The sequence below is a fragment of the Mesoplodon bidens genome (assembly GCF_964165515.1).
Source record: "Mesoplodon bidens genome assembly, contig: HAP1_SCAFFOLD_291, whole genome shotgun sequence".
In the NCBI taxonomy this organism is placed as follows: Eukaryota; Metazoa; Chordata; class Mammalia; order Artiodactyla; family Ziphiidae; genus Mesoplodon; species Mesoplodon bidens.
The window spans coordinates 336-15,670 of record NW_027671677.1 but is presented as its reverse complement, the minus strand read 5'-3'; the positions used below and the strand labels follow the sequence as shown (position 1 = coordinate 15,670).

Sequence of the window (15,335 nt, the reverse complement as noted above, 5' to 3'; positions counted from 1 at the left end):
GTGCCCTGTGGAGTCGCCCAGTGTAATCGGTGCAGGATGAGTCTGCAGGGCTTTTGTCCTGCTGCCTCGGGTGAGGAAGGAAGCGATGGGGCCTGAGAAGGGAGATGACTTGTCCTAGACCCTCACCGGGTGTGCACGTGGGGTCGCTCACAGGACTCCAAACTCCCAGGGCAGGTGTTCTGTCCACTTAAAGTCAGCTTTAATAAAAGATGTTTTCGAGCGTCGCACTTAAGTTTGTAAAGTTTGTAGAAATCATTGCAAGACTGAAACGCACCTGAGTGTGTCCCTTTATTCTGGGTATCCTGTGGATGTTGTGATCTAAGTTGTTAACAGACTGAGAAGAGATAAACTATAAGCGTTTTTTAATTTCATATTTAATGACGGAGGTTTATTTTAATAGGATTCAATGTACACTCGCTACGGAAAAATAAAGTATCCCCTCAGGTACCAGAGTCACGTGGGAGTTACAGACCTGAGGGTGGTTGCTCCCTCCTTATTCTCACAGGCCCTTCTGAAGGTGAAAGGACGGGTCTCCCACAGGTGTCTCTTGTGGAGCGCGGGGCGGGTGCTCGTGCACCCCGAGCCGCTTCAGTCGTAGCTTCACTGCCTGCGTTTTCCTTCTCCAGGTCCGCCTCCACTGTCACAGTCCTGCACGTTGTTCCAAGAGCAGCGGAAAATGAGTCAGCCTCTGGTGAGTTTTGCTGTTTACGTATTTACCTGCTGCTGTTCTTTTGTGATAACACCTTGGGAGGCGAATAGTTCAAAAGTTAAAATGGGAAAGTAGGAGTCGGTAAAAGATGTGGTTAGACAAAGTGTAGAGGAGCAGGTCAGCACCAAGTGTTTCTGGCAAGTTCTACGTGTAGATCCCAGGATCCTCTTAGAGCCACAGTACAAGGCTCGTGTTCTTGACATTTGTGGCAAAACACCATCCCTTGCTTGACTTATATGGTCCTGCCAAATCACTTTTGTTCTCGAGCGTTAAAAGGTTTCCCTGAGGATCCCGCTGTAGGCCGCGAGCCTTCCTGAGAGACAGCCCCTAACGTGTTGACGTTGGTGCCTTCCTCGTGCTTCCTGTAAGCCGAGAGCGTGCTGTCCAGGGAGCACTCAGTGCATATAAGTTGTCTGTTCAGTAGAACACCGTTGTCACATAGGTACATTGTTTTCAGTGCTCAGTCGAGGGATGCAATGAGGATCATCTGGAAGAACAGCCTTGTCACCCTTCCAGTAAATTGCGCTCTTTGTCTCTTACAATCTCAGAGGGTCGCGCTACACACCATGCAGTGAGGTCTCTGGCAAAGATTCTTGTTTCCCAGCTGAATTGTATCGTGCAGCCTGCGGTCTTGGTTCTGCCCCTCCACGGAACCTGATCCGGTTGAGGTGACCTGGCATCCAGCATACAAAGCAGTGGAGATTTGCCAGTCGTCACCTCAGACCACTGTCGCCTTGCCATCCGCAGAGTCTGCTCTGTGGGTTTCTGTGACAGATCTCTCCTTGCTGTCTTCCTGACTGACTCTGTCTTCCGCCCTCTGTGTGTGTTGTCGTTTCACCCTTGGTCCATGACTCTCCACCCCGTCTGATCTCACCCTCTGGTGCTTTTCACCTCCAGCTCTGTCAGTTCTCCCACCTGGACCAGACAGATGCCTCTGTCCAGCCACTTGCCAGCATCTCTATGGAGTTTGTCCAAAGGGCACCTCGGATGACTAGATCCAGTAGATCCAGAAATGATTATTTACAGCTCCCCTGCCCCTTGCCTTGTCCTGTTGTCTCTGGCGGCTCATCGTTGCATCATCCAGCCTGTCGCCTGCCCAGAAAAATGAGTTCATTCTAAAGTCCTTCTCCATCCTCTGTTACCACGTTGTGGTGTGAGGCTTGTTAATGTCGTCTTCTGGATGGTTTAAAAACAGCTTATCTGTTCATTTCTGTAGTTACAGAAACTTCTTTTCTGTGCCGCTACCTCTTTCCTCCAGCAGCTCAAGTGTATTCTCCACGCTGAGTATTTCTCCTAAAATATTAATCACAGCGTTTTGTCTGCATGTGGGAAGCACTTTAGAGGTTCCCTGGGTGACTGGACAAACGAGGTTGCCGTTCCGCGGAGCCAATAACCATCGAGCCCAGTACTGGGCGGAGGTCGTACCTCGCTGATGATGCGTTTGGATGGATCTGTGGGGTAAAATCCTGATCGGAGAGGCTTAGGAGAGAGGAGTGGAAGAACTGGGTTTGTTCTGGTCCCAACTTTTTCAAGACATTTTGCTGTGACAGGGAAAATAGAAACTGGACAGTAGCTGGGGTAGGAGCTGAGGTCCGGGGAGGATGTTGTGTTGTGTTGTGTTGTGTTGTGATGGGAGAAATAACAGTGGGAATGATCCAGTAGATGCGTGTGGGGGAGGGGAGAGCTGCTGCCCGTGGTCCTGGAGTGGGGAGGGGATGGCTGAGCAGGGTTGCAGTTGGGGAAGCCCTCCGATGGCTTCTCTGTTCTCAGGGAAGCAGCTGAAACAGAAGGCTTGCAGGGGCCTTCTCTTTGAGGGGAGAGCAGAGCTCTGGGGCCCAGCTCCATCGTGAGCATCAGCACACACAGTCCAGCCAGCTGGGAAGACTGTACTTGCCTTCCCTGCCTGAAAAGCCATCTCCTTTCTTAAATGTGGGAGTAATTACTCTTTGGGGAGCCTATGTAATTACATGGGTGCTTCTCAGCTCAAAGCGAATTGAGTGCCAGTTCTGGCCACGGACATTTTCTGCTCTGCTGTTGGAAGGGTCCCCAGAGGAAGTGTCCTGCTTGCCTGGCTCTTGGCCTCGAGGACCCTTCACACCATCTAGTGTTGTGTCTTTTATCTTTGACATAAATATCAAATCTCTTCAGGTTGTGCATGTGATCTTAAGAAGCAATTCCCTGCTTCCAGGAGCTTCTGTTCTCCTCGGGAAAGGCACTTCACAGACGTAATTACAGGAGAGGACGGGAATCCTGCCCGTCGATACGTAGGGAACTCCAGAGTGCTGACAAAGCAGAGCCTGCTTTTATTTATTTATTTTATTTATTTATTTTATTCATTTAAATTTTTTATTTGTTTACTATTTAACTTATTCAGTTTTGGCTGCGTTGGGTCTCTGTTGCTGCGCGCGGGCTTTGTTCTCTAGTTGTGGCGAGTGGGCGCTACTCTTCATGGCGGTGCGTGGGCTTCTCATTGCGGTGGCTTCTCTTATTGCGGAGCATGGCTTCTAGGCATGCGGGCTTCAGTAGTTGCGGGTCCCGGGCTCAGTAGTTGTGGTGCGCAGGCTCTAGAGTGCAGGCTCAGTAGTTGTGGTGCACGAGCTTAGTTGCTCCGCAGCACGTGGGATCTTCCCGGACCAGGGTTCCAACCCGTGTGCCCACCATTGGCAGGCGGATTCTCAACCAGTGTGCCACCAGGGAAGTCCGAGAGCCTGGTTTTAAATGCATTGTCAGAGCACGTGGCTCAGTGACTCGGGGAAGGGGGACGGCCCTCAAGTGCCCAGGACTTGGGTAGCTGCAGAGGTTGGCGAGGCTCTCAGAGCAGCGTGAGGTGGACTGGATGAGGCTCCTGAGGTGCTGGTAAGGACCTCCTTCCTTAGGATGTGGGCCTCCCGTCAGGAAGAGTGGGACGTGAAGGCAGGCAGACCCTGAGTTTGACTGAAGAGCCTCCCCTCTGTGCTGGTTTTGGTTTCTTCCTGTGCAGAAACTGAAACCTTGTAATTGGGACGGTGAGTCATCTGATCAAAAGATGTCATGTGTAGAGACTGTGGACGGCGTGAAACGCGGGGTGGGGTGCGGCGGGTCAAGTCAGGGGGACTCTGGGCTCCAGCGCGATGCCCGACAGGAAGGGGCGAGGCCGCGGCGTGTTCCCGCTCATCCTAGGCCCCGGTAAGCAGTATGGACGTTCCCTTGGGGTTTTTCTTTTGTTTTTTTTTTTTTTTTTTTTTCTGTATGTGGGCCTCTCACTGTTGTGGCCTCTCCCATTGCGGAGCACAGGCTCCGGACGCGCAGGCCCAGCGTCCATGGCTCACAGACCCAGCCGCTCCGCGGCACGTGGGATCCTCCCGGGCCGGGGCACGAACCCCCGTCCCCCGCATCAGCAGGCGGACTCTCAACCACTGCGCCACCAGGGAGGCCCTTGGGGTTTTTCTGAATCGTGAATGAGGTTGAGAGTATTGTCACGTGCTTAGAAGCCGTTACTTCTTTTTAATTGGTGGACAGTCTCTAGAGCAGCTTTAGGGTTATAGGAGAATCAGAATCGAGCAGACAGCGCTTTCCTATACCCGTCCCTCTGGGTTCCCTCCCTTGGTAACGTCTCTGGCCTGTGTGGCGCGTCATCTCAGTGATGAATCGGCATTGACACCTAATTCTCCCCTGGAGTCTGTAGTTTATATCAAGGCTCACTCTCTGTGTCCTACTGTTCAGGTTTGGACAGGTGTGATGACCTGCAGCCACCACTGCAGTGCCACCCAGAACCATTTCACTGCCCGAAACATCCCTGGGGGCCACCTTCCCTACCAGTGCCCTCAAGCCCCTGACAGCTGCTGGTCTTGTTACTCTCTGTGTTTTTTTGCCCTTTCGAGAATGTCACGTAGTTGGAGTCCTTCATTCTGTGGTCTTTTCAGACTGGTGTCTTTCTGTTTTTAAATGAAGGGCCTGTTCATGTCCACTGCCCGTCTTCCTGCCCCAATACTGTCTTGTTTTGTTTTGTTTTGTTCTGTTTTGTTTTCCTTGTCTTATTGGCTTTCAGAGTCATCTTAAATGTTTCTAATTTTTTCCAGTTGGGGTCCTGTTAGTAAACATTGTTTTCCAAGGTTTATTGTCATTTTCCTGTATTTTCCTGCATTGCTATATAATTCATTACTTTTTTTTACTTTGAGAGGTTGAATTCCATGCATTTCAAAAGTTTCTCAAAATCAGCACATTTGTGTGGATAAGATTCCTAGTTGAAGAGCACCCTCCTTGGTCAGTACTGGGGTGCAGCTTCTTTGCGGGGGGAGGAATGCATCGGTCTCGTGGTTCCCTTTCTGTTGGGTCTCAGTTCCCCTTTCTGGTTCTGGGCACTGCATCAGCCACTCTCCTGGGATAGGCCAGGCAGGTGGGGTCCTCACTTCCTGGCTCCAGAAGTTGTGTATGTCTGAGAACACCTTTGTTTTTCCCTGAGGAGCAAGAGGACTCTTTTGGTTGGGGAGCGGCGTCCTAGGACTGCGGCCCTTGGGCCCCCACTGTTCTGTGTCATTTGGGCCCCAGCCATGCGTGGGAGGTCTCTGACACAGGGACGCAGCTGTTAAAGTCCTCTTGGGGTTGTGTCATTTACAATCCTCTGAGGAATACTCCTTTTCTTTAATGAAATTCCAGTGCTTAAGCTTTCTAGCCACAAAGGAATCTCAGAAAGGAAAGGAGACCGGTCCTCTCTGCCCCCAAGCAGGGGAGTGAGCCGACACTGTTAACCTAACAGTGAGAAAGTGGCTTGTGGGAAATGTGTAACCAGTTCTGAGTTCTGTGATTACAAGGCTGTCTGTGGAATCTTACTGTACCAAGGGGTCTTTTAAGACACATACATCATGGGTTGTTCCCTTGTGTTTTGAAACTAACCTAAAACCCCTAAATATTTGCAGTTCTGATTGCTTTCTTAATTTGTTATCCAGGTTTCCCGAAATCCATTTTCTTAAAGTTGAAAGTGCGAGAAGAGTGCAATTTTCTCATCTTCCCTTTACATAAAAGTGAATGTGGTCAAGCCGCTTAACCCATCACCAAATAGAAAATCATCTGGAACGTTCACATTAATGCTCTTTTCAAGCAGGAACAGTGCGTATATTTTTATGCCCATTACCAGTGAAAACTATAATGTTTTCTTATTGTGCTGTTTTTTTCGCATCAGGCAAAATGACAAGCAATTAGAAAAGCCCCACAAATCACACAATTTGTGAAATTACAAATGCAAAACCGGAAAGTAGAATAAGGTGCGCGTGATTCTACTTAGGCATTAAAATTAGAGTAGTTCATGGTCTGATCCCTCACTCTCTTGCATTTGGTAGTAACTTTCAGTGTGTGAACGAGTGGGCCCCCAGTCTTCATCTGGGCAGCCACAGATGTGACCAGCGACACCTGAATGGAATATGCGCAGAGCTTCTGGAAGACTTGCTGTCGATTTCTGAGCCAGGCTTCTCGAGGCTGAGCCGAGGCAGTTCTGCACAGACGCTTGTCTGCCTTGGGCGGCAACCAACTCTTTCCCCCGGCCCCCCTCATCCCCCCACCTCGTGTGTCCTATCAGCAGCTGGGCACCCTCAGCCTAACCAGGCCAGCAAAGCCTGGGTCCCAGACATCTCTGCATCTGGAGCTGGGGGTCAGGTGACCTGGCATCTCAGGGGACCTTGCTAACAGGACCCATCCTGCCTCTTCGATTGTTCCACATGAAGAACTTTGATTTGCAGTCAATGTCAGGAGTTTGTTGCCATCTGAAACGGCCTCTGAGCTTGGCATGGTCTTTTCCTTAACCTCCTCCACACCATTCCTTAGTTACACTGTGGCACGTGGGGTCTCAGTGTCCTGACCAGGGATTGAACCCAGGTACCCTGCATTGTAAGGCAGATTCTTTAACCCTGGACCACCAGGGAAGTCCCTACCCTTATGTTTTAACAGTTTTGGAGGTCTTCACAGAGATCTTGGATGGATTCACCTAACATCACCAGGTAAACTTCGTTTCAAAAGTAGTGCACCTCATTCCTCAAAACTTTTAAAGTAGAACTATTATAAGATCCAGAAATTCCACTTCTGTGTATTTTTTCGGAAGAAAACAAAAACGCTAGTTCAAAAAGACACATGCACCCCTATGTTCATTGAGCATTATTTATAATAGCCAGTGTATAGCAGCAACCTAAGTGTCTATCCATAGATGAATGGATAAAGAAGATGTGTCATATATACATATATATTTATATGTCTACATATATATATATATATACACATATATATATGTATATGTATATATATATAACTGTACACACACACACATAATGGACTATTAGCCAGAAAAAAAGAAAAGAAGAAGAAGAATGAGGGGCTTCCCTGTGGATGCAGTGGTTAAGAATCCGCCTGCCAGTGCAGGGGAAATGGGTTCAAGCCCTGGTCCGGGAAGATCCCACATGCCACGGAGCAGCTAAGCCCGTGTGCCACAACTATTGAGCCATGCTCTAGAGCCTGTGAGCCACAACTACTGAACCCACGTACCACAGCTACTGAAGCCCGCTCACCTAGAGCCCATGCTCTGCAACAAGCTAAGCCACCGCAATTAGAAGCCCATGCACCGCAAGGAAGAGAAATCCCTGCTCACCGTAACTAGAAAAGAGGCTGCATTCAGCAACAAAAACCCAATGCAGCCAAAAGTAAAATAAATAAATTTTTAAAAATTAAAAAAAATGAAATCTTGCCATTTTGTGGCAACGTGGATGGAGCTAGAGTGTATTATGCTAAGTGCAATATGTCAGACAGAGAAAGACAAATACCATATGATCTCATTTGTATGTGTACTCTAAAAAACAAAACAAATGAACTAATGTCACTAAACAGAAACAGACTCATAGATACAGAGAACAAACAGGTGGTTGCCAGAAGAGGGTAGGTGGATGAGTGAAATAGGTGAGGGAGATTAAGAGGAACAGATAAGCAGTTAGAAAATAAATGAGTCATGGGAATGAACTATACAGCATGGGCAATACAGTCAATAGCATTATAACTTTGTACGGTGACGGATGGTAACTAGACCATAACTAGAGTTAATCTTGGTGATCATTTTCTAATGTACAGAAATATTGATATTATGCACCTGGAACTAACATAGTGTAGTAGGTCAGTTACACTTGAATTAAACTTTTTTAATTCAAACGAAAACAATAGTGTGCCTCGTTAACTAGAGATGCTTAGTCATACAGCAGTTCTCTAGAACGTATTCATCCTGTGTAACTGTAACTTTATACCCGTTGAACAACTCCCCATTCTCTCCTCCCCCACCCCTGACAATTTATGGGTGACTCTTTTAGATACCTCACCTCATATAAGTGGAAACACACATTTTTGTCCTTCTGTGACTGACTTATTTCACCTATCATAATGTGTTCTGTTTATATCCCCGTTGTCACAACTGGTAGGATTTCCTTCTAATAGGAAAGTCTGAATAATATCCTATGTATATACCCCATTTTCTTTATCCATTTCTCTGTGGATGAAAATTTGCATTTTTTTCCTACCTTGGCTCTGGTGAATAATGCTGTAATGACTATAGAGGTGCATGTATCTCTTCTAGATATTGATTTCCTTTTCTTTGAATATACAGGCTATATTATATTGTATTATATTGTATTACATTATATTCTATTACAGTTATTGTGCTTCCCGGATCTTGTGTTTTTCACAAATTGAAGGTTTGCGGCAACTCTTTGTTGAGCAAGTCTGTTGGCACTGTATTTCCAACAGTAGTTGCTCACTTCTTGTCTTTGGGTCATATTTTAGTAATTCTCACACTATTTCAAACCCTCCATCAGCAAAAAGGTTACTGCTCGCCGAAGGCTCAGATGATGGTTAGCATTTTTTTTTTTTTTTTTTTTTTTTTTTTGCTGTACGCGGGCCTCTCACTGCCGTGGCCTCTCCCGTTGCAGAGCACAGGCTCCGGACACACAGGCCCCGCGGCCATGGCTCGCGGGCCCAGCCGCTCCACGGCATGTGGGATCTTCCGGGATAGGGGCACGAACCCGTGTCCCCTGCATCGGCAGGCGGACTCCCAACCACTGCGCCACCAGGGAAGCCCGGTTAGCATTTTTTAGCAGTAAAGTATTTTTAATTTTCTTTTTGTTTCGGCTGTGCTGCACACCACATCACGTGGGATCTCAGTTCCCCGACCAGGGATCAAACCTGCGCCCCCTGTAGGAAGGCGGATTCTTAACCACTGGACCACCAGGGAAGTCCCTAAAGTATTTTTTTAACATCTTTATTGGAGTATAATTGCTTTACAGCGTTGTGTTACTTTCTGCTGTATAACAAAGTGAATCAGTTGTATGTATACCTGTATCCCCATATCCCCTCCATCTTGCGTCTCCCTCCCACCCTCCCTTTCCCACCCCTCTAGGTGGACACAAAGCACTGAGCTGATCTCCCTGTGCTATGCGGCTGCTTCCCACTAGCTATCGGTTTTACATTTGGTAGTGTACACGTGTCCATGCCACTGTCTCGCTTCGTCCCAGCTTACCCTTCCCCCTCCCCGTGTCCTCAAGTGAATTCTCTATGTCTGCGTCTTTATTCCTGTCCTGCCACTAGGTTCATCAGAACCACTTTTTTTTTCCTTTGGTTTCCATCTCGCTTCGTCCCAGCTTACCCTTCCCCCTCCCTGTGTCCTCAAGTGCATTCTCTACGTCTGCATCTTTATTCCTGTCCTGCCACTAGGTTCATCAGAACCACTTTTTTTCCTTTGGATTCCATAAATATGTGTTAGCATACGGTATTTGTTTATCTCTTTCTGAGTTACTTCACTCTGTTTCACAGACTCTAGGTCCATCCACCTCACTACAAATAGTTCAATTTCGTTTGTTTTTATGGCTCAGTCAAATTCCATGGTATATATGTGCCCCATCTTCCTTATCCATTCATCTGTCAGTGGACGCTTAAGTTGCTTCCATGTCCTGGCTATTGTAAATAGTGCTGCAGTGAACATTGTGGTACGTGTCTCTTTTTGAATTATGGACTTCTCAGCGTATATGCCCAGGAGTGGCATTGCTGGATCATATGGTAGTTCTATTGTTAGTTGGGTTTTTTTTGTATAAATTTATGTATTTTTATCTATTCATTATTTTTGGCTGTGTTGGGTCTTTGTTGCTGTACGCGGGCTTTCTCTAATTGCAGCGAGCAGGTGCTTCAGTGTTGTGGTGCGCGGGCTTCTCATTGCGGTGGCTTCTCTTGTTGTGGAGCGCGGGCTCTAGGCATGCGGGCTTCAGTAGTTGTGGCATGCGGGCTCAGTGGGTGTGTCTCGCGGGCTCTAGAGTGCAGACTCAGTAGTTGTGGCACACGGGCTTAGTTGCCCTGCGGCATGTGGGATCTTCCCGGACCAGGGCTCGAACCCATGTCCCATGCATTGGGAGGAGGATTGTTAAACACTGCACCACCAGGGAAGCCCTATTTTCAGTTTTTTAAGGAACCTCCATACTGTTCTCCGTAGTGGCTGTATCAATGTACATTCCCACCAACAGTGCAGGGGGAGGGTTCCCTTTTCTCCACACCCTCTCCAACATTTATTGTTTGTAGATTTTTTGGTGATGGCCATGCTGAGTGGTGTGAGCTGATACCTCACCGTAGTTGTGATTTGCCTTTCTCTAATGGTTAGTGTCATTGAGCATCCTTTCATGTGTTTGTTGGCAATCTTATATCTTCTTTGGAGAAATGTCCATTTAGGTCTTGTGTCCACTTTTGGATTGAGTTGTTTGTTTTTTTGATATTGAGCTGCGTGAGCCGCTTGTATATTTTGGAGATTAATCCTTTGTCAGTTGCTTCATTTACAACTATTTTCTCCCACTCTGAGAGTTGTTTTTTTGTCTTATTTATGGTTTCCTTTCCTGTGGAAAAGCTTTTAAGTTTGAATAGGTCCCATTTGTTTATTTTTGTTTTTATTTCCATTTCTCTAGGAGGTGGGTCAAAAAGGATCTTGCTGTGATTTATGTCATAGAGTGTTCTGCCTGTGTTTTCCTCTATGAGTTAGACAGTGTCTGGCCTTACCTTTAGGTCTTCAATCCATTTTGAGTTTATTTTTGTGTTATGGTGTTAGTAGTGTTCTCATTTCATTCTTTTACAGGTAGCTGTCCAGTTTTCCCAGCGCCACTTATTGAAGAGGCTGTCTTTTCTCCATTGTATATTCTTGCCTCCTTCATCAAAGCTAAGGTGACCATATGTGCGTGGGCTTATCTCTGGGCTTTCTATCCTGTTCCATTGATCTATATTTCTCTTCCCCAAAGTATATTTCAATAAAGGTATGTACATTGTTTGTTTAGACACAAGGCTGTCACACACTTAACAGACTACAGTATAGTGTAAACAGAAGCTTTTCATGCACGGGTACACCAGAAATTTCATGTGACTCGCTTTATGGCGGTATTGGCTTCATTGCAGTGTTCTGGAACTGAAGCTGCAGTGTCTCTGAGCTGGGCCTGTACACCCAGAAGTGGGATTGCTGGATCATATGGAAATTTTATTTAAAAGATTTTGAGAAAACTACATACTGTTTTCCACAGTGCCTGCACAATGTTACATTCCTGCGTACAATATGCAAGGGTTACGATTTCTCTACCACCTTGACAACTCTTATCTTTAAAAAAAAATAAAAAATTGTAGGCATTCTAAGAGATGTGAGGTAGTATCTCATGATGATTTTGATTTGCATTTCCCAGATGATTAGTGACGTTGAGCACCTTTTCATGTACCTGGTGCTGTGTTACGTCTTTCTAACACACATACACACACACAGAGGGATAGAAGGAATCTTTTGGAAGTGATGAGTATATTATCGTGATGGTGGTGATGGTATCACAGGTGTGTGCATATGTCCAAACTCATCAAGTTATATACATTAAACATGGGCTAGATTTTGTATATCAGTTCTACGTAAATAAAGCCGTAAAAGCCCAGCAACAAGTGGTGTATTTCATGAGCCAGTGAAGCCCAGGTACATCTTGTCTCCTCTCCCAGGGGTGAACCCAAGCAGCCTTTGAACTTGGCTCACTTTCTGTTTCTTTAGTTTCCCCTTCTATTACTTTTGTGTTTCTCCTTTGTTCTCAGATTCCAGCTAAGTGGTTCCCCATTGGTGGCAGCAGTGGTTCTGAGTTTGGCTCTGTCGTTTGAAGACTTGATGGTCTCTAAAGGGATTAAGTTTCTACAGAACTGATCTCAGTTAGGTGAGAGGTAACAGAGGATCTAGTTTGTTAGTCTTTTCTTAGTCTTTTCTGTTTGTCTATTTGTCTACTTTGACAAGCTCAAATCAATTAAGAATCTCTTGCCCAATGGGATGAGAATGGCTCTTTAGTATCTAGACTGGTGAGTGTTTATTCCTGACCCAAGTCTAAGACTTAAAGCTGCAGGTAAAAGTTCCATTTCTCTGTATGTCTGTGTGTCTATAATTCAAAAAGGTCTTTACCTCTGACAGTGCGAATATGTAATGTTTTCCTACTTCTGGATCTATTAAAGTAGATTGTAGAGTCTGTTAAATTAAAGGGTTTCTGTCCTGATTGGCTTACAAAGATACAAATGTGCTTATAAAAATTATATATCCCTAAAATTCTCAGAGAGAAAGGAATTAGAACTTCTAATACTTTAAATGTGCTAGAAAAATATTCTTATTGAAATCAAGTCAGGGAATTCCCCAGCGGTCCAGTGGTTAGGACTCGGTGCTTTCACTGCCAGGGTCCAGGTTCAGTCCCTGGTCAGGAACCTAAGATCCAGCAAGCCCCTCGGTGCAGCCAAAAAAAAAAATCAACTCAGAAATTTAAAGACTTCAAGTTTACATAATTTAGGTAAATCTTTGACACATGAAGCTAGTTTAATATTTTTGGTTTAATAAAAAGTTATTCGTATCTTATTTATCAGTATTAGGCATACATTTAAAACAATTCTACTTGGGTGTGTTCTTCCTAAATTTATATAGGTGTGCCCATCAACTAAGCTCATATTACTTCTACTTAATGTTTAAGGTTATGAAAAATGTAAGTTTGTGTTTAACCACATTTAGTTTTTATTCTGACAAACTTTCTTTCAACAGTAACTATGTTTTCTACTGTGTTAGCTTGTCGATAAATTCCCAGATCTTCAGTTTACGTAAACCCTTGAACTGGTACTAAGTTGTGCTACTTACTGGATAATCATTGGATACCGAGGTCATTTGTAAGCAAGACAGAAACCTGAGGCATTGATTACTAAGCATAATCTCAAGTTATATGCTCTTGCTGCATATGTTTACTTGTTACCTAGAGGCTCTGTCTGTGGGTGTGTTAATGAATGTGTTTGTCTCTGCCACTTGAATAAGTTGTGTAAGGGATGTTTGTGGCTGTGTAAAGTTGTGTTATGTGTGTTCATGAGCTCTGCTAGCCTGAAATGCTGATGTGTGATGGGCAGTTGTCAATCATTCACTCCTAGTTTTCTTTGTGAAATGGAAGTAACTTTGGTTCAAAGTTAGTATTAATATACTATGAATGAGACTTGACCCATAGTGATGTTATCGGCTGGAACAGAACTCAGGTTCAGCTGCTCATCGCTCAGAAGTCAGTGTTCCAGAGACAAGGGTTGGTGGAAGAAGAAAGATGCTTTATTCAGGAAGCTGGCAACCTGGGAAGATGGTGGGCTAGTGTCCCCAATACCATCTCCCAGTTGCCAATGAGAGGGAAAAGGGGTTGATAGGGAAAAGACGGGAAGTCTCTGGGCTGTGCCGGTGGGGGCTCCATGCAGAGTAGCACAGTCAGCTCTGACCATCCTCTTGAAATTGGTCATGCAGCGGTGTGGTCAGTGTCATGTTGATTGTTTCAGGCACAGTTAATCTTCAATTCCAGTGTTGGTTTGTTCCCATTTCCTTGAGGCCAGTTCCTGGAATTGTGTAAGCCATTGGTTCAGGTCTGCTCAAGATGGAGCAGCTTGTGTCATAGCTCCAGTCTGGTCATCATACAGTTAGCTTTCTCCTCTTGTAGTGGTTTTAGTATCTGCAAAACAAGTTAGGAGTGTGTGTCTGACACTGTTACTTACGTCCTTCGGGAGGAACTAAAGATTCTGTGACTGCTGTTGTCCTAATCAGTAACTGCTTGAACCTGTTCTTTGGTGACTCAGGGGAAGCCTGGGAGACTGCAGCTATTTTACAAACAAGAGGCAGGGGACATGGAAGGGCCCTGCATGGTCCTCCTTGGTTCCAGCAACCGAGAGGTACAACTTTGTATGCAAGATAATGCGATGTAGTTTTGTTTATTAACAGGAACAAAAATAGTTTGGTCCTAAAGTAAAATGACTGATTGTTCCAGCACCAGAAAGAGGATAGTGAAGGACACAACCTGAATGAGTATAGAAAGTTGTAGGAGACGGGTAGAAAGGGAATTTTATTTGTCTGAGCCGAAGGCAGCTCAGTTTTGATGTTTATTCCAGAGATTTTCAAAAAAGAGCTTATGGTTCTCTTAGTAGCAAATATTATATTGATGCAAAGCTGGAGTTTGGTTTTCTCTCTGTACAAATGATAAATTTTTTTCATGGAGTATTGGTCTCTTTAATAAGTGGTTGGAAAAGTTGTTCTCTAAATCTGCCTAAACAGCAGAGATTCTGTATCTCACTGGAAGAGGTTTCTGCACCTAGTTCTGAATTCATCCGGCCTTATTATTTTTTTGAAAATAAATGCACAGGGACTTCCCTGGTGGCTCCTTGGTGAAGAATCCGCCCGCCAGTGCAGGGCACACTGGTTCAAGCCCTGGTCCGGGAAGATCCCACGTGCTTTTAGAAACTAGAGCACGGAAAGACTAAGGTCATGTGAAATTTGAAACGCTAAATATTGTCATAGTGTTAAGCAGTTTGAAGATTGTTGGAAGAAATTATTTGTCATTCATTCAAGCAATAAACATTTGATGAATGCTTGCAAAACATAAAAAACCTCTAGAGCCCGTGAGCCACAACTACTGGAATCGATGTGCCTAGATCCCATGCTCCGGAAGAAGAGAAGCCACCGCATGGAGACGCCGACACACCGCAATGAAGAGTCGCCCCCGCTCCACTGCAACTAGAGAAAGCCCACGTGCAACAACGAAGACCCAACACAGACAAAAATAAATAAATATATAAATAAATGTATTGGGGGAAAAAAAGAAAGAAAATAAATGCACAACAAAATTTCTGCATTTCTGAGAAAGTTAAGCTTCCTTAAAACTGTGTTCCTTTTGGTCTGTTTTTTTTTTTTTTTTTAAAGTCTACTGTCAGGAACTCCCTGGCACTTCAGCGGTTAGGATTCTGCGCTTCCACTGCTAGAGGCCTGTTTTCGATCCCTGATCAGGGAGCTAAGATCCTGCAAGCTGCGTGGCGAGGCCGAAGAAACAGCCAAGACAAAATAATCATCTCTTGGCTGTTAAACAAAGTCAAGGACCTTTAGTTCCTCCTCAAGGGCTATTGGGTAATATTCTGAGCCACGTCCTTGGAGCTGTTTGGCAGAGACTGAAACCCCCAGCAGGTGGAAGAAGTTAACTGCATGTTGCCCACAAGCACGTAGACCCCAGACCAGTTGGAACCAGAAGGCTGATGATGTTGAGTCCCCGTTACCTCACCACTGACCAATCAGAAGAATGACCGTGAGCTGATC

General features: G+C 45.4%; 1 protein-coding gene across 1 annotated transcript in view; it reads left to right on the top strand.

Annotated features, from left to right (window-relative positions):
* LOC308611202 (uncharacterized protein) overlaps positions 1-13,824 on the top strand; it is a gene marked incomplete at its 5' end in the record, with an annotated part of 41,548 nt that extends 27,724 nt beyond the window's left edge. Inside the window, 3 exons of the mRNA XM_081260080.1 lie at positions 627-691; positions 10,821-10,906; positions 11,801-13,824. Coding sequence (XP_081116206.1) covers positions 627-691; positions 10,821-10,906; positions 11,801-11,863 — 214 coding nt within the window. The 3' untranslated portion in view covers positions 11,864-13,824. The remainder of the gene's footprint in view (positions 1-626; positions 692-10,820; positions 10,907-11,800) is intronic.
* Positions 13,825-15,335: the final 1,511 nt, after the last annotated feature.